This window comes from Mchenga conophoros, linkage group LG23 (genome assembly GCF_057382185.1).
Source record: "Mchenga conophoros isolate Kocher_MC1m ecotype Shallow Benthic linkage group LG23, M_conophoros_male_GT1.1, whole genome shotgun sequence".
Lineage (NCBI taxonomy): Eukaryota > Metazoa > Chordata > Actinopteri > Cichliformes > Cichlidae > Mchenga > Mchenga conophoros.
This window is the reverse complement of record NC_140547.1, coordinates 2445226-2467930: the sequence shown is the minus strand read 5'-3', so window position 1 is coordinate 2467930 and position 22705 is coordinate 2445226. Positions and strand designations below refer to the sequence as shown.

Genomic DNA, 22705 nt, shown 5'->3' with positions numbered 1-22705 from the left:
TCTCATAGTTCAGACAGTGTTTGATTTATTTGTACCGCCACATGACTTATTTATCTTTTGGAGACTGGTGTTTCCTTTCATAAATTTCCATCACAATAAAAGGACTCTGATCTGACACAAATGTGATGCATGGTTCCTGAAAGTAATCGATTCCACTTCTTTTTCTCAGACGCCTTGTAAAACGAATGTGTTGTTTGTATTACAGTCACAGTTATAGAAAGATGCTGGCAACGCCCCCAAAAACTGTCACAAATCGTTTAGTCTTACCTCAGAGTGTTTTCTGGACACTGTGACAAAGTGTGAATCGATTTCTTTGCCAGAGTCTCCCAGTAAGTGGATAATCTGACTGGCTAAATCATCTGTGGCAGCAGTACTCGTCTGGTTTTCTGTACAGCTGAGAGTGATGTGCTGGAAAGATGAGTGGCTGTGTAACCGCAGAAACTTTAGCTGGACAGCTTCCACACCAGGGTAATCAAACTATCAGAAAGAGCATTAATGTTAGAAAGCACATCTAGAAATAATAGTTTCCTGAATCTAGCCACATATTATTTAATACTTACTTTTTGGTGGTGAGTAAACCTCTCCACATATGTCCTCATCATTTCTGGGTCCCTCCATATTTGAATCTAAACAGTGGGATATGATGTATATTTTTAAAGCCATTCATAAAAACACAAGATTTTTGTAGTAGCATTAATCAGAGAAGAAACACACACACACACACACACACACACACACACACACACACACACACACACACACACACGTTACTTTTTCCTTCAATAATCTGACGTAAATGCAGTCCAAACTATCTACAAACATTCTCAAGTTCCATGTTTTGTAGCTGATATTGTGATAATGAAGTTAGTTCTTTGATAACGTTAAGCTTCACAGGTGAAAATGACTGAACCTTTGAGTAAAGAGGTTCTATGCAGGTTGCTCCACCTCCTGTGAAGTTACAGAAGACCTTCAAGGCATCACAGGGACAGCCTTGGTTCGGGTCCATGTAAAAGTAACCTGAAAAAAAAAGTTGAATGGAACGTACTGAAATATATAAGGGAAAACGTAATAAAACAGTCATCAGATACTCACCATCATTTAGATGTGGACGTATGAGTCTCAGCTCATGGCAGGTGGTTCCAGGATCATCTCTGGTGCCCAGGGGCCAGCTGAAGAACTCTGCTTCATCTTCTTGAGACCATCTCCTTGTCACTTCCCTGGGCTACAGGAAAACAGTGTTCAGCATTCACTCAGTCGGCTTAACATGTTTTACTTTTAAAGCTAGACTGCAGAGCAAATGAGGACATTCTGTGACTGTATATAATGTGCACGGAATAAGAAAGCTTGCACCAACTTTTTCTTGCCCTTCGCTTTGCTTCGGGAGGCCGGGGCTTTGCTTTGAACTCTGTGCAGTTTGAAAACTATATTTTTTAACAGGTCTTTGCTTAGGCTTCCATTTGCCAGGGGCTCCTGGTTTTCCCTGTGAAAGGCATGGCATGATGCAAACTTTCAGGATATTCGGAGAAATGGATCAAGCTTTACATACATCTCAAAACAATCTAGCATGTTGCATTTGTGTTCAGCGATCAGGTCCAAAGCTTCTTCGCTTATATTGTGTTTGCAAACTCTTACTTGAGGTCCCGGCTTGCCCTTCGTTCCCTTTGGACCTCTCCTTCCTCGGACACCTTTCATTCCCTGTAGTGACCCAAACACAATTCAGCAATGAACAACATTGAATTAAAATTGACTAATGCTAAGACTTAAACATTTATAGAAATACAAAGTCAGTCACCCACTTTCACTCCAAGGTGGCCCTGTAACAGAGACGAGTGTATCAAACAAAGTTTTTAGGTTACAACATGACAATTTTTAAAATATTATTCAGTAAAACTTCACTAATCAAGATATTTTAGTAAGTCATTACAAAAAACTGAACATCAAAGCAACTTACAGGGATTCCTGAGAAGCCTTCCTGCCCGGCTGGACCACGAGGACCAGTGTCCCCCTGTAGTAAATGGTTAATTGATTATTTATTGGATACAAATAATTAAAAACAATGCAATAATGGGAGTAAAGTGTGACTGACCTGTTTCCCCTTATCACCCTTTTCACCTTTAAATCCCTGCAAACCAGGATTCCCCTGATATAGAAGTCAGACATGTGGTAGATTAATCCAAAATCCACCTTTTTCATTTAAAGCATTTTATATTTAAATTGACTGCAATTCACCTTTAATCCAGGTGGACCTATTGGTCCACGTATCCCTGTATCACCTGGGAGACCCTTTGTAGAAAGAAAAGAAATTAAAGGAGTTACAAATACACAAATATATGTTAGATGAGATTCTGACATATTGAATGAATATATGCACAAAATATGTAACTGACTCTTACCTTCGTGCCAAGACTTCCAGATTCACCTTTCTCTCCTCTCAGCCCTGGAATACCCTGAACCAACAGCAGCAGATGATGCAAATGTTCACACTAACAGGGGTAAGGTTTTTATTAGCGATCACGTTCTGCTCTCTAATCATTTTACCTTTGGCCCAATTGGTCCAGGAGGCCCACGTGTTCCTTTTAGACCCCTCGTACCCTGAGATATTTAATAAGACCTTAGTAAGAAACATTTCAACAATGCATTACATCAAACAAAATAAAAAAGACAAATTTATAAGCACCACTATGCTATAATATTAACGTGCTTATAATAGTCACCTGAAATGTATAAATGATTGCTTACCTTAACCCCCCCTTCTCCAGCGTTTCCCTTAATCCCAGGAGATCCAGGTTTTCCCTGCAAGGTATGCATGTATTTAATACCACATAATGCAATAATCTGTAAGAAAAGCTTAGCTGCAAAAGACTTATTCCATTTGTAATTGTGCAGATTTGCATGTCATTCATTTCCTTAGTGAAATTACCGTCTTGCCAGGCCTGCCTGGTGTTCCAGGAGCTCCTCTGTGACCAACGTCACCCTATGAAGTTAGCAGGGGAAAAAGAAATTAATAAAAAATTGTGAAATGTGTTAAAATCAATTTTAGTAAGGCAAACTTTCTTACCGGATCTCCCTCATTACCCTGAACTCCCAGCAACCCATCCAGACCGCTCAGTCCCTGAGAATATGATCGCAAAAACGAGAAAAGACGATCAAACGAAATGAGCATTGTTGGTGTTTCGTGTTAAGAATTGCATTTGTTAGTTGGGATGCTTACAGGTTTTCCAGGTGGTCCAGCAGGTCCTGACCTCCCCGGCAGGCCTTCAGGTCCCTACAAAAGAGACAAGAAACTTCACCGGATGAAATCAAGGCCAAAACCGCTTAACCTTTACTGTTAACACTCATTGTTTATTATTTAATTCAGAGTGAATCATTAATTAGGCTTTACAGAAGACTGAATAATTAATCTGTGTTTATCAGACACCCAGTGCAAGTAAGTAAAGTTTATTTAGTGCTTTTCACTGACATAACAGTCACAAAGTGTTGAACAACAATTAAGACACCAGATAATCATGTTAAAACAGATTAAAAAATAGCATCAAATTGGTAAGACACCCAGTGCACGTGGGATTTATACTATCCGTAAATGTTGAAATAAACTATATTTCATAATAGTCACAGTAACTAATCTTGTAACTCCAGTCTGAGATGTGAAGGGACACTCGGCTTAAAACAAAACTCACAATTTGCCCAGCAGCTCCTTGTGTCCCTTTACTTCCTGGCTCACCACCTTTTCCCTTCAAAATGAATTCAGTGACATGAAAGTTGCATGAAGCAGGTTAAAAGTACCTTCACTATGATAGCTTTATTTAAGGGAATTAAGAAACTGCTTTAGAGTTACATGTTTGAGCCACGCTTTCTTCTTACCTTTGGTCCCTGGATTCCTTTAGTTCCTGGAGGACCACCAGGTCCAGTTTGACCTTTAGGACCTGGAGAGCCTATGACCCCCATCTTCCCCATTGTACCCTAAAATCACAGTGAAATATACTCAGAAATTTCTAGAATCACACTATAATAGCAACAGCATAGTATAGAAATGTAATTTTTGGAATTGAAATATGTCAGATGATCCGGTAAGATCATTTAGTCATTTATGGCACTTACTATTAAGTATTAAAACTGCAATTTAAATGCTTAAGAATGCTCTCTTACCAGTCTCACCACTTTCCCTCGTGTTCCAGACTCGCCTTTTACGCCTTTCATACCTCTGATGCCCTGGGAAACAAAGACAGTTATGCAGACACATGGCCTCACTGTGTTTGCACACATGATATTAAATATGCTTGACCATATTTATTATGGCCACAGAGTGAAACAAATAATGAAATCTAACCACGTCTCCCCGAATGCCTGGAAGACCCAGCATACCCTTTTCACCAAGACTGCCCTGAATTATAGAAAAACCAACAGAGACAGTTAAAAACCAGTGAAATGTTTTAGCTGGACAGTTAACATGTGTGAAAGGTACAGTATACCTTTGCTCCAGGCACTCCACCTTTACCTTCAGCACCTCTCTTGCCAGGTAATCCCTAAAAACAGACACATAATGTATAAATAACTTACATATCACTGAAACAACTAAACCTTTTTTTTCACATTCAGGCCTAAATTAAGTTATATATTTTAAATATGCTCCACAACATGTCACTGTTGCCTATCCACAGCACGTTATTAGGTCCACCTGTTCAAATGACACCTGCTGAAGTTCACACTGAGCATCAGAATGGGGAACAAAGGGGGTTTAAATGACTTTGAGAACAGCTGGTGACTCAGACTGGTTGATCTGAGTCTTGTCCCCTTCAGTCCGGGTCGTAGCTCGAGCCCATGACATTGTGCTAGAGGTCAGCGGCGCATCAGGGGAGACTGTTTCGAGCCGATAGCAAGACAGGCACTAACTTAAATAATCACTTGTTACAACAAGGTATGCAAAAGAGCATCTCTAAATGCAAATGGGCTACGGCAGCACGAGCTTACACCAGGTGACACTTCTAGAAGCTAAGAACTGGAAACTGAAGCTATAGTTTGCATGCGATCCCCAAAATTGGACAGTAACTGAATTCAAATGAAGAAGAGTCACGTCATGGATGTCCAGCCAGCAGATCTGCTATCATGTTAATGTCAATATATGTTTCCAGCACCTTGGTGAATCTATGCTACAATCATAGCTGTTCTGAAAACAAAAGGGGGTTGATATTAGTACTTTAAGTGTACCTAATAATGTGTCCGGTGAGTGTGTGTGATTTAGTTAACATTTTTAACTCAAATTCAACACAAACACATCGAGGTGATACCAATATCGAACATTTAGTGCACATTTTAGCACACAGTCAGTATAATAATGGAAAGTTAATGTTAGGTAAAGTAAAACGTACAGCTGGTGACGGTCCAGTGGGTCCAGGAGGGCCCGTAGTACCAGGAGGACCCTGAAAGAAAAACAGATATAATGTTGTTCAGCAGCATTATAGTCAAACATGCATGTTCTGTAGAGACATATAGACACAGCACATGTTGTTAAGATGACTGAAGCAAACAGAGTCCCCCTCAGGTACTAACAGCGAGTCCCTGGAGCCCTTTCTGGCCTTTCGTTCCTGCTGCCCCAGTTTGGCCTCCAGCTCCAAATGGCCCACGAGTGCCTGATAAAGCCCTGGGGCCTGGCTCACCCTGTCAGTAAATCATCATTATCACTATCAGGTTTTCACTCAGACATTTTGTTTACAGGCAACACCAGTTCTCAGGTTTTCTTCATCATTGTTTCTACATGTACGAGTTAAAATGACTGACCTTGAGTCCTGGGGGCCCCTGCTGTCCTCTATCTCCGGGTGCACCCCTGTACCCCTGAGAAAATCACATGTAGTAAAGACAAGGCAGAGGCGATGCACAGTCTTCCTTATATTTGCTCTTTTTGAATTAATATCCCTGTATGGAAGTCAGTGGTGTTACAGTAAACTATACTTTAGGATTACTACATACCCGTTTCCCTTGTGGCCCCTTCGGTCCCTGTGAACCTTGGTTTCCTCTTTCACCCTCAGACCCCTTTGGTCCTTTCTGCCCAGGAGGTCCTGTGTTTCCCATAACACCCTGAAATCACAGTTTTATAAGTAACACAATTTTCACGAATGCTGCAGTAAACTGACAGCAAAATTAACCTTTATTCTTAATTTTGGGATTGATATTGGACTCACAGATAAGCCTTTTTGGCCGGCTGGCCCTTGAAATCCTTTCTGTCCGTTTGGACCCTAAAGACAAGAACAACGCTCAGTTTGTCCTGTTTCATGGGCTCATATTCCTGAAGTTACTCTAACAGTTATGATCTTCTAGGTCTTTCATTTTCCTTTGATTTTCTTTCTTTCTCTTGTATTATCTGTGCTTTCTGTACTCTTCGCATCTCTAGTTTTCTTACTTTAGGTTTTGTTAATTTTATGTTAAATGGAAATTGAAAACAGTTGAATCCATGACCAAGCTAATCAATCTACCTCCTCACCATCGAGACCAGCAACTCCCTCCTGCCCCACAGGTCCTCTGGATCCCTGAACACAGGACATGTAGAGACAAACAGAAGAAGAAGAACCGTCTTAAGTTACTTCAAATGACACAGCATTATTGACGTGCACTTGCATACAGCTTTTTCTGTATTTAAGTAGGCGATAAGATACTTAGAGAAGCTCAGAGGTTCACCTTATCTCCTTTTACACCGCCTGATCCAGATGGCCCCTGACTTCCATCTTTACCCTGCGTGTTAAGAAATTTAAGATAATAACAGGGAGATAATATAAAGAAACATCCTATCAAAAAAGGAAGACAGCTCCGTCTTAGTGAGCTCGCAGTTTGGTAGAGCAGGTTTTTCTACCAAATGTATTTTGAATTTTAATTTCAGGGGATGTATTTGCTTCATGTTCATTATACCAAATACTGCATAAATAATTGTTCTATAATTTGATGCACAACAAAGAATAAAGCAAAGATTATAATTCAACGTTACTATTGGTGCATCGAACTGCTCGGCATTAATGCCAAGGCATAATTTTAAAAAGCACCTTTCTGTCAGAGATATCTTGAAAATTAATATTATTAACAATATCTCACAAAAAACGGCGGCAAATTGCCTGTATTTGCCTGAACAACCATAATATTCAACCAAAAGTCGTCAAATTATAATGGTGACTCGGATCCATCTTGTCTTTTGAAAAGAGCAGGGTTAAAACCATGAAAATTAATCGTACATGCGTTGGCTTATCAAAGTTTTCGAATCAGTTCAAATGCGGTGTAAATAAACCCGACATCATCATCCTTCCAACAGGTCTGGTGACACCGGGCTCGACTTGGTCTGGTGACTGACCCAGAGAAACTAATTATGAGTTCATGGCAAACTGGAAAGAAAGAAAGTGTCTGTTCGCTCCCGAGTGTTTCTGCAGTTATCACAAGAGGACTGTTCATCCTGCAGTTAAGCAAAACTGCAGAGAGATTAGCATGAAGGCTTTGTGACCTTTCACGTGGCTGACAGTTGACTTGATGAACAAAGTGTGACTAATGATGTGTTCTGAGTCTGGGATTTTGGGTTTTTCTAGTTTTGTATTTTGGATTATTTTCCTTGTATCCCTGTTTATTCATGACTCTCTTATGTTTCCACATCTGGCTTCTTCTTCATCTTTGTATTTATGATTTGTAACTTGTGTCAATTTAGTCTTGCATCCTTTTCAGTTGTGGCTCTCTTCCTGTTTTATTTTGGTGACTGTTCTTCTCTGTATCCTTTGTCTTGGTTAACGTCCTCCACAGTCATTATCTTAGGCTACGTTCACACTGCAGGTCTTGATGCTCAATTCCGATTTTTTTGTCTGCTCGTTCACACTACAACTAAAATGCGACAGCAAACGCGCTCTAGTGTGAACGCTCAAAGCGGCCCGCATGTGCAAAAGAAGACGTCGCACACAACGCGCTCTGTTTAGACCCAGAGCAACAGTATGTGTGACTGATGGCCCTTAATATAAAGACTTCGGACTTTACGTTTCCCAATTTTTGCTTTAAGTTATTTTGTTATTTACATAATAATGTAAATAACCTAATAATGATCCTTATTGCTGCTTTAGAGGAGCGGTGCTTCAAAGGATAGCTGCAGATTTCTGTCAGAATCTGCAGGTTATACAGAACAAATAAAATGTTCACGTTGTCTTCCCAACAGTTTCACTGGATGGCCAGGAAGCGTTCGCGATGTCTTCTCCGGCGCTGATAATTGGCGTCTGTCTTGTGTCAGTGACGTAAAAGACAGATTTAATGCGACATGACCATCAAACAGCAGTCGCTTTCTAAAACATTGGATATGTATCTGATTCAGCACCACATACGAAAGTGACCCAGATCGGATTTGAAAATATCGGATTTGTGCCGTTCACACTGTCATACCATGATCGGATATGGGTCGCATAGGGTCAAAAAAATCGGATTTGATGCGCTTTCGCCTGCAGTGTGAACGCAGCCTTAGTTAACCCCAGCTGTGTTCCTACTTGGTTTTTTATCTCCTCATTATGTAAAATGCCTGAGTTCTGTACACAGCCAACCTTGACAGTTCTGTTGGACAGACTGACAGAGCTTCAGTTTGTGTATGAAATAAAACAATTAGGCTCCCAAACTTCTAATTATATTTGAAAACAAAAGCAAAAAACCCCCCCAAAAAACAACAAAACCTTACAGAGTAACCTGTAACTCCAGGAGGACCAACTGGGCCTTGTGGACCTTGACCGCCTGGAAGACCACGGGACCCAACTTCACCCCATGGTCCAATGTTGCCGTGGATACCCTGTTGGATTAAAGTATGTTTAAAAAACAGAGAAAAAAGTTCATAGACTAAAAATATTTCTTGGTTTTATACAATCTGATTGAAGTCTGTTAGTTAAATACTCAAAGACGTTCACATGCTGTGTGTAGAAAACACACACAGCTGCAGTCATGTGAAAAACAAAGCCCACGCTCGGAGCTCGGAGTTTAAGAGTGAAGGTAGCAGCAAGCTGCTGCTCATCAAATGCACTTGATTAATCAAGTGTGACCATCTCTATAGAAGCAGATGTTGGTCTGGAGCTTTCAGGTGTGTGCTAACAAATTAATGCCACAAATTTTTGAATTTTTTGAATGCAATACAAACAAATTGCAAGTCTGCATTTTGGGTCCTTTGCTGCCTCCCCGCACACAGACCATGACACAAATGGTACCAAACCTCAATGAATTGAAGCGACCTTAAAATAAAGTTCAAGAGAAGTTGGACAAAATTCCTCCACGACACGAGAAACTGAAAATTATACAGAAAACTATTACTTCAAGTTACTACTGCTAAAGGTGGTGGCACGTTATCACAGGACTGCACAGAGTCCAATGAAAAACGTTCTTTTCCACACACCTGCCTTCATCTAATTCTCTAATTAACTCACAAACCAATGCTGACGTGTAGAAACTCAAACCGCTGACCAATCAGTGCGTCCGACCTCCTGGGCTACAGCATTCTCACATTCTCAAACATCAAGACATTTACCACAATAAAATCAAAGGCATAAGTTGACCAAAAGAATGTGTAAACAAAGGACTGGATGAACGTTTTGTATGGACAAATAATTAAAATGATCTTACAGGAGCGCCTCTGTATCCCTGTGGTCCAGGCATGCCCATCTCTCCCTGGAGAATGACAAGAACTTGACTTTAGTAAGAAGTTAGAGAAACACTTATAAATAATGAACAGGCGATAGTAGAAAATAAGGGACTAATTCACTTACTCGGGGGCCTTGTATTCCTTTCGGTCCCTCCTCTCCTCTTGTACCCTTCACAGCACAAACGTTATCTTAGCATATGAGGAGCTAAATAACCGAGTGACTGATAAACCTGCTACTTAGTAATGAAGATGTGAGGCTCATACCTTAAATCCTTTACTTCCTGTTAGTCCGCTGGGGCCTTGTTTACCTACAACCCCCTAAAGGAAACATCAGGATTGGATTTTTTGGTCTGGCTATAAAGAAAGTACCACAAATTCCAGAAAGTCTACATTCATATATCATTGTTTGGGTTGAATTTTCAAGGCTTCATTATTTTCTTTCAACAAACACAGGAGTACTCTCCATACAGCTGCACAGTAACATACTCTCCTTCCTGGCTGTCCCGATGTCCCCTTCGTTCCTCTGCTGCCAGATTCTCCCTGGAAGTCGAATGACACAACGCTATGATCCTAACGTCACATAATTCACTGTGCTGAGTGATCACAGGACACTGTTGTAAAACTTTAGATCCTCATCTTAATAAATAAATGAATTCATTTATTACAGTCACTCCCATAGTCTCCAAAAATACTAACAATGTTTCATGAAGCAAGAATTTAAAAATTGCCTTACACTCTTTCCTACAGGGCCTTGGAATCCAGGAGGTCCTGTTTTTCCAGGCATTCCCTGTGGAAATGAGAACATGAGATAATAACTTGTCCCACTCCAGGATAAGCAAATGCAGCTGTCATATAACAGGACGAGCTCACTTTAGGTCCTGGAGGTCCGACCGCTCCATTCACTCCATTTGCACCAACAGGTCCCTGAAGCAAAGATCATATTAGTTTAATATCTGTTACCCTGGTAATATTACTGCTCAAGTATCATTTCTGACAGATTAAATGTTAACTATTAACCTAAAGAAGAAAGGATCAAATCTGATTCTGGAACACTTAACCCATTTTGTTCTGTAGGAATAACAAACCCATAACAATAAATACATAAAAAGAAAAATAATTCCCATTAATAAGGGAGGCTTCTGTTCCAAACACAGCACATGGTTAGTCTTACCGAGGCTCCACGACTGCCATCCTGCCCCTTGTGGCCCAGATGACCTTTAAATCCCTGAAAAATGAAAGAAATGTCTCCTTTTTTCTATTTGTTTTTTCTAGTGTGAATAAAAAAAAGGAGTTAAAATTTACCATATATTTGAAATCCATATAAATACAATACAATTTTATTTATATAGCACGTTTAAAACCAGGGGGTACACCAAAGTGCTTCACAGTAAGGAACAATGGTAAATGATTACACTGAACAGTAAGTCATTAAAACAAAGTAAAATAGAGAAAATAGAGAACAAACAAAAGCATAAGTAAGTAGAGATCAGAGATGATTATGCAGAGAAATGAGTATCTGCAAAAACTCAAAATCTCAGCAAGTATATTTGTCTTATTTCTAGTCAAAATTATCTCATTACACTTAAAATAAGACAAAATCAGCTACAAAGCAACTTTCCAGTAAGATTCAGGAACTTGTTTCATTGGCAGATTTTTTCACTGAATACAAGATATTTTACCTTGAAATAAGTGAAAAAATCTGCCAATGAAACAAGTTCCTGAATCTTACTGGAACGTTGCTTTGTAGCTGACCAGATGATCATAAAGAACGGCTGGGAGTATAGAGACTGAGGAGGTATATAAATAGTGCCATCATCTGGATAGTAGCTTAAGCAGATGTCATGTGTGGTGGATAGATCAATTCTGTTTTAAAGCTATAAACATGTGTTTCTCTAATGTTTACATGTACAGCATGGTCACCTTCAGGCCTTTTGAACCCGGCATCCCCGGGACTCCAATCTTCCCCTAAACAGATGGGGTACACAATCAGGTGCAAACACAGTGTGAACTCTTTGACATGCCTCTGTTTAATGCAATAGTAAGAGCTTTTTCAATGCACTGATTGGTCGATGCCTTCAGTCACAGATGTAAAAAAAACAACAATTAACAGCGCAGTCATGCAAGTACAGAGTAAGAACTTTAACCATATAGGAACCTTAATACCAGGTTCTCCTTGAAGTCCCCTCTCTCCTGATGTCCCCATCTGTCCCTGCAATAACAAATAAATACATAAATAATACAAACATAAGTATCTATACTGAACATGTTGTCACTTATACTCACAACAGGACCAGGGATTCCAGAAAATCCCGCTCGACCTTCCCGACCCTTTGACAAGAAGAATGACTGTTAATGGTTAAGAAATGTTACAACACTGCTCCCTCTACAATACTACAGTTCACATATTTTTGGAAATATTAAAAGTAAGAAAAAGCTGAAAAACACCTCCTTTGCAATTTTATGTTGACTTTGCTTTTTAAAATGTCTTTTAACCCTTTAAAGCCAGTCGGTGCAGGCACGCTCTGTTTTGCGTAACTATTTTTAAATCCCAGTAGCTCTGCAACCACGTAAGGTAGCGCAATAATTTTTTTTGCATATGAAATCGGAGGAGTTGTACTTACATCTTATGCCATCAGCTTGTCCTCGGTCACAGTTTCCTTCCACATAAAGCTTTGCAAAAACTGCATAAAAAGCACTTGTAGCAACAAAAACATAATATTCCAGAAACACCCTTTGCCGATCCGATCAGCTGTTCATAACACTTCCTATGTCCATCAGCACTGCCCGAAACCGGAAGTAATGTCATTTTGCGGAAATGTAGTTTTTTTTACTATCAGGGCCTCATGAGCCTATACTGGTGTTTTTAAAAGTTATGTTTGACTTTATGACTTTCTGTGTCGTTTCTGGGATGCTGAGGACTCATATTGCACTGCTGGAAATAGTTTATTTTGATGCATATGCTGTTTGTTTTTGCAAATTTGCATTATAATATTTATTTTTGTTTTTCCTGCAGTATATAAAAATTGGTGTATTTCAAAAATAAAACTATGAAGACACTCAAAATAAATTTCCTGAGGTGGGAAACTATTTTGTGCAACTTTTTTGTATTTACAGTTTTGAGGGATAAGCCTCTTAAATTTCTCTAACTAGAAATATATGTTAAAAAAACAAAAACGATTTTCAATTTTTTTGTAGTTTATTGCACTTTTTGGAATTTATGTAATTACTATGCACTTAATGCATACATATTATTAAAATTTGGGCTATAATGGTTGTATTGATGTATAGCAACTTGAAATACTCCCAAAAATGGCTCCACAGCATGTAAAAATATAATATAAGCTCTGGCGGACTTGGTTCTATGGTAGGTCTTAAAGGGTTAAATACCAAGTTTGGCCTCTGATCTTTAAGGTCACACTGAGATATGCAACATTCTGTCAAACTAAATTTCTGTGCAAATATATTGATGTATTTTAGTGCTGTCAGCCATAACTGCATTAACGCGTTAAAAAGCTAACCGCGCTAATGTGTTGACGCCATGCAGCCCCACGCACGGGGTGATCCGCGGTAAGTCGTTAACTGAGATTTGCCGCGTTAATGCGGTTATGGCGTTAACGTCAATTTAACGAGATTAACGCTGACAACACTCATTTATTTTTATAGATATGAATTATTCAGACTCCTTACCTTATTGCCTCGAGATCCAGGACTTCCTTGAATACCAGCTGGTCCTCGGTTTCCCTACATCACATCATATTTGCACAACAAAATTCACTTTTCAGCAAAGAAAAAGAGTCAAGATAAACAGATTCAACTATTTGCTCAAACTCACCTTGGAGCCATCTTTTCCCTGCTTCCCTGGCTCTCCCATGATGCCATCAAAGCCCTACAACATTGGATGAAGATATGAAATAAGATCTGATATTACAGAAGCTTTAGCATCATAAGTGAGCATGTTTTTTTAAATATATATTTATTTTTTACACTCACAGCAGGTCCAGGAAGTCCTGGTAGCCCTGCATATCCTCCAAGTCCCTCAAGTCCCGTTGGCCCTGCGTGCCCCTTTGATCCCGGTTTACCTGGAGGTCCACGAGGACCCTGAACAAACAAAACAAGCTGATTCACTGATCTGATCAGTTAACCAACCACAGACCGGACAGATGGACAAGAAAATTACCTGGGCTCCCTTGAATCCTGGATCCCCCTTCTCACCTCTCCTGGATTTGACACCCTGGTGGTGACAGAAACACATAAGTAAACAGAAAACAACAGCTCAGGAGACCAAAAGGGAACATCAATTAATGTCATGCATTATAAAGGTTGTAACCATTTTAGCAAGAGTGAGAAATTAAATTCTTTTAAGTAATCTTACGGGATCACCTGAGGATCCAGGCTTTCCTGGATTCCCACTGGCTCCCTAAAATAAGGGGACATTGCTCAGGTAAACTCACTACAGCGTAAACAAACGCTGCACAGCACACTTACTCTTTAGTCTAATTATCTTACGTTTAGTCCAGGTGGTCCAGGTTGACCTACTTCCCCTTCATCTCCTGGATCACCCTGGTGAAATGTAAAAAACAGAAAATTCAAACGGCAGTGACCCGAACTGGTAACTGCGTACGTTCACAAACCAGTTTGACATTTTATGTCTTCAAGTATACTCACAGTGCTACCTTTAGGACCTGGAGGTCCATTAGGGCCTGGGTTTCCCTGTGAGGTCATTGATCAAAGTGTTTTACTCACAATTAATTTTTCAACATGTGATAAAGAACTTTTTTTTTTACTCCTAAAAAGATTTACTCAGGTTTATCTTCCTACTCTCGTTTTTAATCAATATTATCTCATTTTCACCTTCCTTTGTTCACAAACTACACGTGACCACACCAAAAACGTGCAACTTTCATTTACCAAACGCTGAACAACGTGTTGGTTGTTTCACACGTGATCATTTCATGCTATACAAAAGCTTTACTAATACCTGAGGGCCACGAACACCAGGAAACCCGACTGTTCCATCCGGACCGGGCTCTCCCTAAAGCAATGCACGTATGTATATTTTGGACATTTACTGAGGTAAGTGACAACGTCTGCTAGAAAGGGAGCAAATATAAGTGTTTTCTCACCTGTGACCCAGCTGCTCCTCTGGGGCCCATTTCACCCTGATGACCCTGACAGTTTAAATAATTGCTCTATAAATGTCTTTAAAAAACAAACAAACACCACTTTGAGTTTGTTTACTTTACTTACTGTTGGTCCTGTAATTCCTCGGACACCTTTTCCTCCTCCGGGACCCATTTTGCCCTGAAAAGAAGGCAGATTAATAGATGCTCATTAATAGTATCTCATGTTTAATTAAAAATAATTTTCAGTGTGATGGTTTTGTGGGAGGATATAACTTACCGGAGGGCCTCTCGGACCACAGAAGCCTAAATCCCCAGTTTGTCCCTGAAAACAATGAAAAGCAACAATGAATGCAAAGTAGAAACAGTAGAAACACCAACACAGATCATTTTTTCTATCTGTTTGTGTGACACTGACCGAAGGCCCTGACGGTCCTGGGAAACCGGGAGGACCTCTTGCTCCGGACGTGCCCTGTAAACATTGGACTTTTCAGATGTAGCTTTAAAATGTACATAATTTGAGAGCAAAAATTAATTTAAGTCATCTGTTTTACAAATATTAAGTAATAAAAAGCAACTTTTTGAATGTGCTGGGAATGGAGCTGGTCATCTGAGCTTACTATGTAGCCAGGAAGCCCAGCGTGGCCTCTGACTCCTTTATTTCCCTGTAGGCACAAAGACACGGATCAGAATCCCGTGCAGCCCTCCTGCAAAACGACAGCAGTTCTACAGATGAGTCGTCTGACCTTGTCTCCTTTCTGTCCTCTGGGTCCCTGTGACCCCGCCTCGCCCTGATAACCCTGCAGGCAGAGAAAATGTTTGACTCTTAATATAAATCTTTGACACTTTAACATATACAGTTATAATAGTATGAGCAAGCTGCACAAATAAGTGGCTGTCGCTGAATGCAAAGGGAGACAGATACACACTCACTGGCCAAATCATTAGATACAGATTTCTAGTGGTTTCATGGTGCTGGGTCATTTTGACTCAGCAGTTTTAGTTTCATGTGTTTCGGTGTTTTTTCTGTATTATGTTTTTTTTTTATTCTTTAGTTTTCCTGTTTTGAAGATGTAATCCTAATTTTCAGTGTTATTCTGGTTAAGAGTTTTGTTCTTAGGTTTAGTTCAGCGTCTAGTCTGTGCTTGTCATGTTTCCTGTTTTACTTTGAAGGTCCGTGTCTCATGTTAGCGTGTCCAGTGTTTCTCTCCCCTGTGTTGTCCTTATATTTTCATTCGAGTCAGCTGTGTCCTCACGTGTCTCCACCTCTCCTGATCACCTCATGTGTGTATTTAAGTCCTCCGTCTCCCTTTGTTCATTTGTTCAAGAGCTCATATTACCCCAGTTCTTCAGCAGCTTCACTGGTTGCCCGGAGAAGCCAGGATAAACTTTAAAGTCTTACTTCTCGCACACAAGTGTATCCATAAATCTGCTCCTTCCTATTTGTGTGACCTGCTTCATATCACCACTGTTTCCCGCCCTCATCTCACCACTGTGGGGATCAGAGCCTTCAGTCGCTACGCTCCTCGGCTCTGGAACTCTCTTCCTCCAGCTGTTGTGGCCGTTTTTGTTGAATGTTTATAAAATGCAATTTGTATTCATTTTTGTTTTTTCTTTAAAGTTGTAGGAATATGCTGACCTAGTTTTGTTATGTAAATTTGTAATTCATTTTATTGGAAAAGTTTTTTGGAAAGTGATTGGTTTATTGGCTTATGGACCCTCCCATTAATCAGGGGATTAAGAGCACCCTGGGGTGGTAAAGATGGTTTTTGTTTGCCAAACGTCTGATGGGAAGACGAAAAATGATTTTTTTGACCACTTTTGAAGTTGTTAAAGCAAATTAAGTTAACCTACGTTTAATTTTAAGTTTTAAGAAGTTATTTGGTTGATTTTTGTTTATAATTTTCCACGAAATAAACGGCAGATGATTTTTTAAACAATGGAGTCAGAAGTGCGTTCGAAAACAAACCTCCCGTTGCCACCCACGGCCTTTTCTTGGACTTTTTTGGCGTTTGGAACATAAAAGGCCGTGACACCAGCCATAAGAAATATAAACTCTCTTCCAGTATTTAAGTCACAGCTCAAAACACATCTGTTCAAACTGGCTTATTCACTTTAGTGCCGATTTTATCTGTTGTCAAGTTCTGTTTTGCAATTTTAACTTATTTTATGTATTTTATGACTATTGCTCCTTTTATTAATTTTGTTCTTTTGAAAGGCGCCCTCAAATAAAATGTATTATTATTACTATTATTATTACTATTGCCGCGTCGTGCCAGCTGTTTTGGCCACTTTGTTTCAGCCATAATAAAAGCTCGCCTTTCGTTCAAAGTTCAGTTCCGTCTTCTCGCCCGTGTCTGCTGCTGGATCCACCTCACTCAGTCCACTCAGTCCGTGACAGGTTCCTCGTGACTGTGAAAGCCATTTCATTACATCGACGTCCAAGAAAACAGTTTGAGGTGCTTTGAACTTTGTGATGGCGAGTCAGTAAGGGCTGGGCATGGTCAACAACAAGACTCAGGCAGGCTGTGGCACTCAAACGATGCTCAGTTGGTGCTGAGGGGACCAGGTGAGCCAACAACATTATACTGAACTGTTGATACAAGGCAGGACGGATCCATGCTTTCTACCATCTGATAGGTGAGACTCATCAGACCAGCTGACAGTAATGGCAGCTGCTGTGGTCTTTTTCTGTAGCCCGTCTCTCTTGTCCATCCAGAGAGGTCTCCTGTGTACCTCAGGCCTAATAAGTAGTTATCTGAATTACTGCTGCCTTCCTATCAGCTCTGTGTAAAGACTAGTGATGGTTGATCAGGCGTTTCTGAAATACACAGACCAGCCTGTCTGGCACCAACAACCATATCATACACTCAAATAACCTTTCTTCCTGATTCTGAAGCTCAGTTTGAACTTCAGCAGGTCATCTTGACCATGTTTACGTTCTTAAATACACTGAGTTGCTGCAATGTGATTGGCTGATTAGATATTTGCCTTTAACAGGCAGTTGAACAGGTGTATCTAATAAAAAGGCCAGAGAATGTATGCTGTCTATGCACGTGCATGCTAAAGCCTCCACAGTTATAATCCTGATAACATTATAAGTTCAGGACAATCTTACCCACTCACCCAGCTCCCCTTTGCTGCCCTGCTCTCCTGTGTAGCCTTTGGGACCCTGTAAGGACAACTAAGGAGTTAATTCCCCAGGCACCAGTATGACTAACTTAAATCCATACATGGAAACTAAAAAGAAATAAATACATGTTTTCCAGGAGATTTACCTGCTCTCCAGGTAAACCTGAAGGGCCCGGGTCAGCATTGTGTCCTGGGGTCCCGTCTCTTCCAGGTCGGCCCGGGGGACCCAGGATACCCTGTGGACCAGGACTGCCCTGGAGTACAACGCAACATGTAAAGTAGGTAGAAGAATAATCACGAGACATTACAGAGCAGATTTACAGACAATAGTAGTAATATCTTTCCTCTCTATTCAATATAAATTTGCTTCTACCCAGAATTCCTATTACTACTAAAATATATCCAGGAAATATTAAAACCTCTGTCCTGACCAACCACAACAAGCCAGCATCCACTTAAGCATCATATTAATGTCTTAATCCACCATAATATCGCTAGAATAATATACAAGTTATCACCCTACTGATCGTCCTAATCACGCTAAAAACATTTGATATTTACATAGTCAGCTGCTTTGCAATAAAGCATTAATCATCTCATTTTGCAATATGTGCGTGAACCTTAGCATGTTCTTTGCCTTACACTTATTTTTAGTTGTCATGATGTGAGCCCCATGATCCTGCACTCAAGTAATCAGATGCAAAAAAACAAAAACAAATCAGAGAAACGTACGATGATTCCTTGAACTCCTTTAGGTCCTTGCTTTCCAGGAATTCCAGGTAGTCCCTGGAGAAAAAGTAACCACTGGAGTCTAGTTACAGTCCTTTATTTGTATTGTCAGGTAAAACTTTCAAGTTGAATTTAGCCATAATGTCTTTGTCTACTTACAATTGGTCCATCATCTCCAGGAGGTCCGGGAGGACCCGGAGGCCCTTTAAGTCTCTGAGAACAAAAACACACAGTGTTACAGCTCAGGCACAACATGTCTTATTATAACATTCAAATGAAAATGTGCAAAGAATAATTTTTTGATTAACCTAAAAAATAATCTTCTCAGAGTACCAAAGTTCAGCTGCTATAAGAAAGGAGTTACTGTAAAAAGTCATTTTAGGTGCATTCATGTTATAAAACAAACGCCTACCGGCCACGAGGACACCAGCTTTTTGTAAATTTGCTTTTTCTGCAAGAAAACAGTGAAGAATGGATTTTTTCAATCATGATTACTGAGCGTTCACACACAGAAAGAAAAGCTTATTCATACTTACCCTGACAAAAACAAACTTTAAAAATAATAACACAGCAGTGGTAACTATAGGCTCTGAAAAAATTACCGATTTAAATTGTCACAGTTATAAGAACGCATCCGTCAGCAGTGAAAGTGGACAAACATGTGATATAATGAAACACAAGCAGACACTGAAAAATTAAAGATCCAATAACATTAAAACTGCTTATATATCGTAGTCAGTACAAATGAAACAAGTCAGTCTCTTCTAGATCGCACATGAAATGATTCAGTGGATCCAGAAGGATCACGTTTGTATTTTCCTGTCTCTCAGTTAATCTGATTTCACTTATTTCAGTTCTCTATATATTTGTCAAGCAAAAGTATCTTATAATGTTAAAAAAAATTCTTAAAAAATGACACATTCAAGAAATAAATATTTAAACAATTTTACTAAAACTAACACTTCTTACATTTGCTAAGCAGAAGAATGTACATCTCCTGTTTTTATTAAATATGCTCAGTCTTGGAACACGTCTGTTAAAATAGTTTTCATTTCATCAAACACAGCAGCAGCTCACCTTGAAAGCCTCCCACTCTTCTTCAGAAGTTTTAAACACAACAATAGCCGGCATCCCAGCTGGACCAACGGGGCCTCTGTATCCAGTCTGCCCGGTCCTGCCCATCACGCCTGGGTATCCCTTAGAAGACAAACCCCCCAAAACAAAACCAAGAACAAGAATTTGACATTTTACTTAAAGTTTATTAAAGATTCATGAAGACAATTTACCACCAAGAAAAATACAAACACGTGAATGTGAAAAGAAACCAACAAATCTACGCCTCTAAAAAACTAAAAAAGAAGATTAACGCAATTGTAAGCCATGCTTCCGAGCTCATTGCAATATCTATTTATGAACAAGTGCTTAAATTACACCAAGATGAATTTTATTAAGTTTAATTTAACACTCACTTTATCTCCCTTAGGTCCCGGTAGACCAGGTAAACCGTGCAATCCCTGAAACAAACAGTAGAGCTGAGTCATTGGATCATGTGAACCCAAAATGATTTTAACTAAGATTACTACAAAGTGAACATGATGGGTAAAACTAGAATTTCTTTTAAATACACACTCATTATGAATTTGATGTGTTGCACTAGTTTTTGACTTATCACACATGTTTTTACACATCTGGAGCAGATGCAGGTATTTTACCTTCTGCATGGGAGCTTTTAATGTGAAGCCTTGCTATTTTAATAGGTGTAGAACATTGTATTCGATTAGCTTTCTGAGATACGCAAGACCTTTAATGAAGAGAATGATGTCTGGATGGTTCCTCCTGAAGGAGGTACCAAAGATGCTTTTGGGATCTTTGTGCAAACAACCTCTGAAACATGCACTGCAGCCCCAAACAAATCTCGGAAGCTGGCTTTTAAGCTGCCGACGAGATTTGTTTGGGTCCATCGTCTCAAGCAGTTGGCTTCCATGAGTTTCACTAGTAATTGAATTTTTGTGATGCCTCATACCACAGGCAGTTTCTCCCGTACTGTTTCTCAAGATTCTCCAAAACTTTATATTATGCACTAAAGATGAAATTTGGCATTTTGACAGAACATTAAAACCGTCTCCATATTTACCTCACAAAGACTCTCTACAGTGTTGCCAGTTAGCTTAAGTAGTTGCAAGTTATTACTTTCTTTTGTTTTTCTCCAAATGCCTGTGTTAAAACTGCTTTCATGTAACCTGCTCCTCCATCTACATGCAGGTAGAAAGGCTTATCATAGTCAGGCAATGCTAAAACTGTATTTGTCTGTAATGCTAGTTTTAAGTTACTGTCTTCTTCTTCTTTGTAGATGCAACACTACATTTTTATTTAAGGCATTTTAGGTCATTTCTATTTTTTTCAAAGAATTCACACATCTTACATATTTCAAACTTTTAAGTTAGGATTTAAAAAAACTTCTTTATTTGAACTTTTCCCACAAGGTTCCATTCTTCCTATAGCAGCTTCATATAAAGTCTGCACCAGGCTTTTAATCTCAATGTGGATGCATTGCTCACAGCTCTAAAACAAGACATTAGTAAATCATATGCCTAATCATTATGTGTCACTGTGATCCACAAGTATGATCACAAATGTGTTTTTCAAACCAACAAAAAAACAAAAACAAGTTGCTGATGGCATGAACGCTTTACACACGAGTCAGGACACAAAAAAAACTGCTGCCTGCCAGAAACAAATCAGAAGTGTGAGGAAAAAACTGAGCTCACAGACAGCTGCATGTGTGAGCTTTAATAGCATGCAGCAAAATGTGTAACTTGCTCATCAGCTTAGCAGTGTCCACATATTTAATTCAGCTTCTCAATCCTGTAGCTTTAGCTGTTGTCTACAGGGTTTAGCTTATTAGTTGTTAGTATAGGTGTGCTCTACATCTCAGCAAAGTCTCATCTAGGATGACAGGTTTTCAAGCAGGTCAGCTGCCTCTATGCACTTAATTAGTTTAGATATTTTCTTTATTTCCTTCATCTCATATGTCGTTGTACTGAACTTGAGCAAACCTTAAGCTTGATGCAGACTACTTCTAACAATTATCCACCTCACATCATAACTGACTGAGGTGCCTCTTCATATTAATATTATGTCATTATTAATGTTATTATCTTTATTTATATATATATATATATATATATATATATATATAAATATATATATATTAGGGGTGCAACGATACACAAAATTCACGGTTCGGTTCGATACTTTGGTGTCACGGTTCGATATTTTTTCGATACAAAAAAATGTTCATGCCTTTTTAATTTGTCATTTATTAAAATTATAAATATATATTTTAACTCAAAAGTACAGTTTTTAAATTTAACCCTAACCCTTGTGCGCGTTTTTTATTTTGACAGCGAATGCGCACCTGCGGACCACTTATGTGCAGCCCTGGTTATTTAGCTCATCATATCACAGCCACAGAAATTATTTTGTCCATGAAACCATAAAGCTGCACTTTCTTTTTGCCTTATAGTCTGATTTGTCATAACTTCTCCGTTTTGTGGTAAGCTTTTCTTTGGCTGTCACTTCTTCACCCTGACCTGTCTTATTTGGCTCAGCAGAACTAAAATATATATCCTGCTGCTTTTACACACACACTCACATAACGCTCAGCGATTCTCTGCGCGATCAACCTCTCACATGTTTAAGCTGCGGGAGATTTCACTTGTCATGTTTGCATAGTAAGCTAACGATTAATAAGATGATGTCAGAGGAATTGGTGCACAAATTATCATCACTCACAGATCAGTGCTGTCATTGCAAAGTGAAAGCAAAAAAACAAGCGCAAATTCAAACGCGATTTCAATATGTCACATATTGACAGTGGCTCACCGATGCCAATGACATAATTACCCAGCTACATTTCTGAAAGAATGCAAAAGCATTGACATATATTTTTCCTACAATAGCCCGACGGGCAGGGCAGAGAGATTTTGGTAGCCCGACTGGAAAGATCGCTAGCTCCGGGACGTCGGGCTAGCGATTTTGCAAGCCCTGTATCTGATTGAGGAATCACTCATCTTTGGAAAAGAGAGTTTATTACAGA

General features: G+C 39.4%; 1 protein-coding gene across 1 annotated transcript in view; it reads right to left on the bottom strand.

Moving 5' to 3' along the window:
* Positions 1-22705, bottom strand: part of LOC146546339 (uncharacterized) — a 30038-nt gene that overhangs the window by 1836 nt on the left and 5497 nt on the right. Inside the window, exons 3-62 of the mRNA XM_085264786.1 lie at positions 20076-20120; positions 19684-19803; positions 19019-19057; positions 18766-18819; positions 18610-18663; positions 18024-18131; positions 17864-17917; positions 15492-15545; positions 15366-15410; positions 15164-15217; positions 15026-15070; positions 14873-14926; positions 14749-14793; positions 14604-14657; positions 14291-14335; positions 14132-14185; positions 13998-14042; positions 13803-13856; positions 13616-13723; positions 13458-13511; positions 13313-13366; positions 11909-11953; positions 11781-11834; positions 11546-11590; positions 10797-10850; positions 10496-10549; positions 10359-10412; positions 10112-10165; positions 9890-9943; positions 9750-9794; positions 9607-9651; positions 8678-8785; positions 6670-6723; positions 6468-6521; positions 6177-6230; positions 5965-6072; positions 5776-5829; positions 5548-5655; positions 5367-5417; positions 4470-4523; positions 4328-4381; positions 4147-4209; positions 3862-3960; positions 3678-3731; positions 3212-3265; positions 3059-3112; positions 2921-2974; positions 2740-2793; positions 2539-2592; positions 2394-2447; positions 2230-2283; positions 2087-2140; positions 1952-2005; positions 1797-1814; positions 1633-1695; positions 1355-1480; positions 1093-1222; positions 911-1017; positions 561-626; positions 268-477 (exon numbers count right to left, since the gene is read on the bottom strand). Of these exons, the coding sequence (XP_085120912.1) occupies positions 268-477; positions 561-626; positions 911-1017; positions 1093-1222; positions 1355-1480; positions 1633-1695; positions 1797-1814; positions 1952-2005; positions 2087-2140; positions 2230-2283; positions 2394-2447; positions 2539-2592; positions 2740-2793; positions 2921-2974; positions 3059-3112; positions 3212-3265; positions 3678-3731; positions 3862-3960; positions 4147-4209; positions 4328-4381; positions 4470-4523; positions 5367-5417; positions 5548-5655; positions 5776-5829; positions 5965-6072; positions 6177-6230; positions 6468-6521; positions 6670-6723; positions 8678-8785; positions 9607-9651; positions 9750-9794; positions 9890-9943; positions 10112-10165; positions 10359-10412; positions 10496-10549; positions 10797-10850; positions 11546-11590; positions 11781-11834; positions 11909-11953; positions 13313-13366; positions 13458-13511; positions 13616-13723; positions 13803-13856; positions 13998-14042; positions 14132-14185; positions 14291-14335; positions 14604-14657; positions 14749-14793; positions 14873-14926; positions 15026-15070; positions 15164-15217; positions 15366-15410; positions 15492-15545; positions 17864-17917; positions 18024-18131; positions 18610-18663; positions 18766-18819; positions 19019-19057; positions 19684-19803; positions 20076-20120 (3864 nt within the window). The remainder of the gene's footprint in view (positions 1-267; positions 478-560; positions 627-910; positions 1018-1092; positions 1223-1354; positions 1481-1632; positions 1696-1796; positions 1815-1951; positions 2006-2086; positions 2141-2229; positions 2284-2393; positions 2448-2538; positions 2593-2739; positions 2794-2920; positions 2975-3058; positions 3113-3211; positions 3266-3677; positions 3732-3861; positions 3961-4146; positions 4210-4327; positions 4382-4469; positions 4524-5366; positions 5418-5547; positions 5656-5775; positions 5830-5964; positions 6073-6176; positions 6231-6467; positions 6522-6669; positions 6724-8677; positions 8786-9606; positions 9652-9749; positions 9795-9889; positions 9944-10111; positions 10166-10358; positions 10413-10495; positions 10550-10796; positions 10851-11545; positions 11591-11780; positions 11835-11908; positions 11954-13312; positions 13367-13457; positions 13512-13615; positions 13724-13802; positions 13857-13997; positions 14043-14131; positions 14186-14290; positions 14336-14603; positions 14658-14748; positions 14794-14872; positions 14927-15025; positions 15071-15163; positions 15218-15365; positions 15411-15491; positions 15546-17863; positions 17918-18023; positions 18132-18609; positions 18664-18765; positions 18820-19018; positions 19058-19683; positions 19804-20075; positions 20121-22705) is intronic.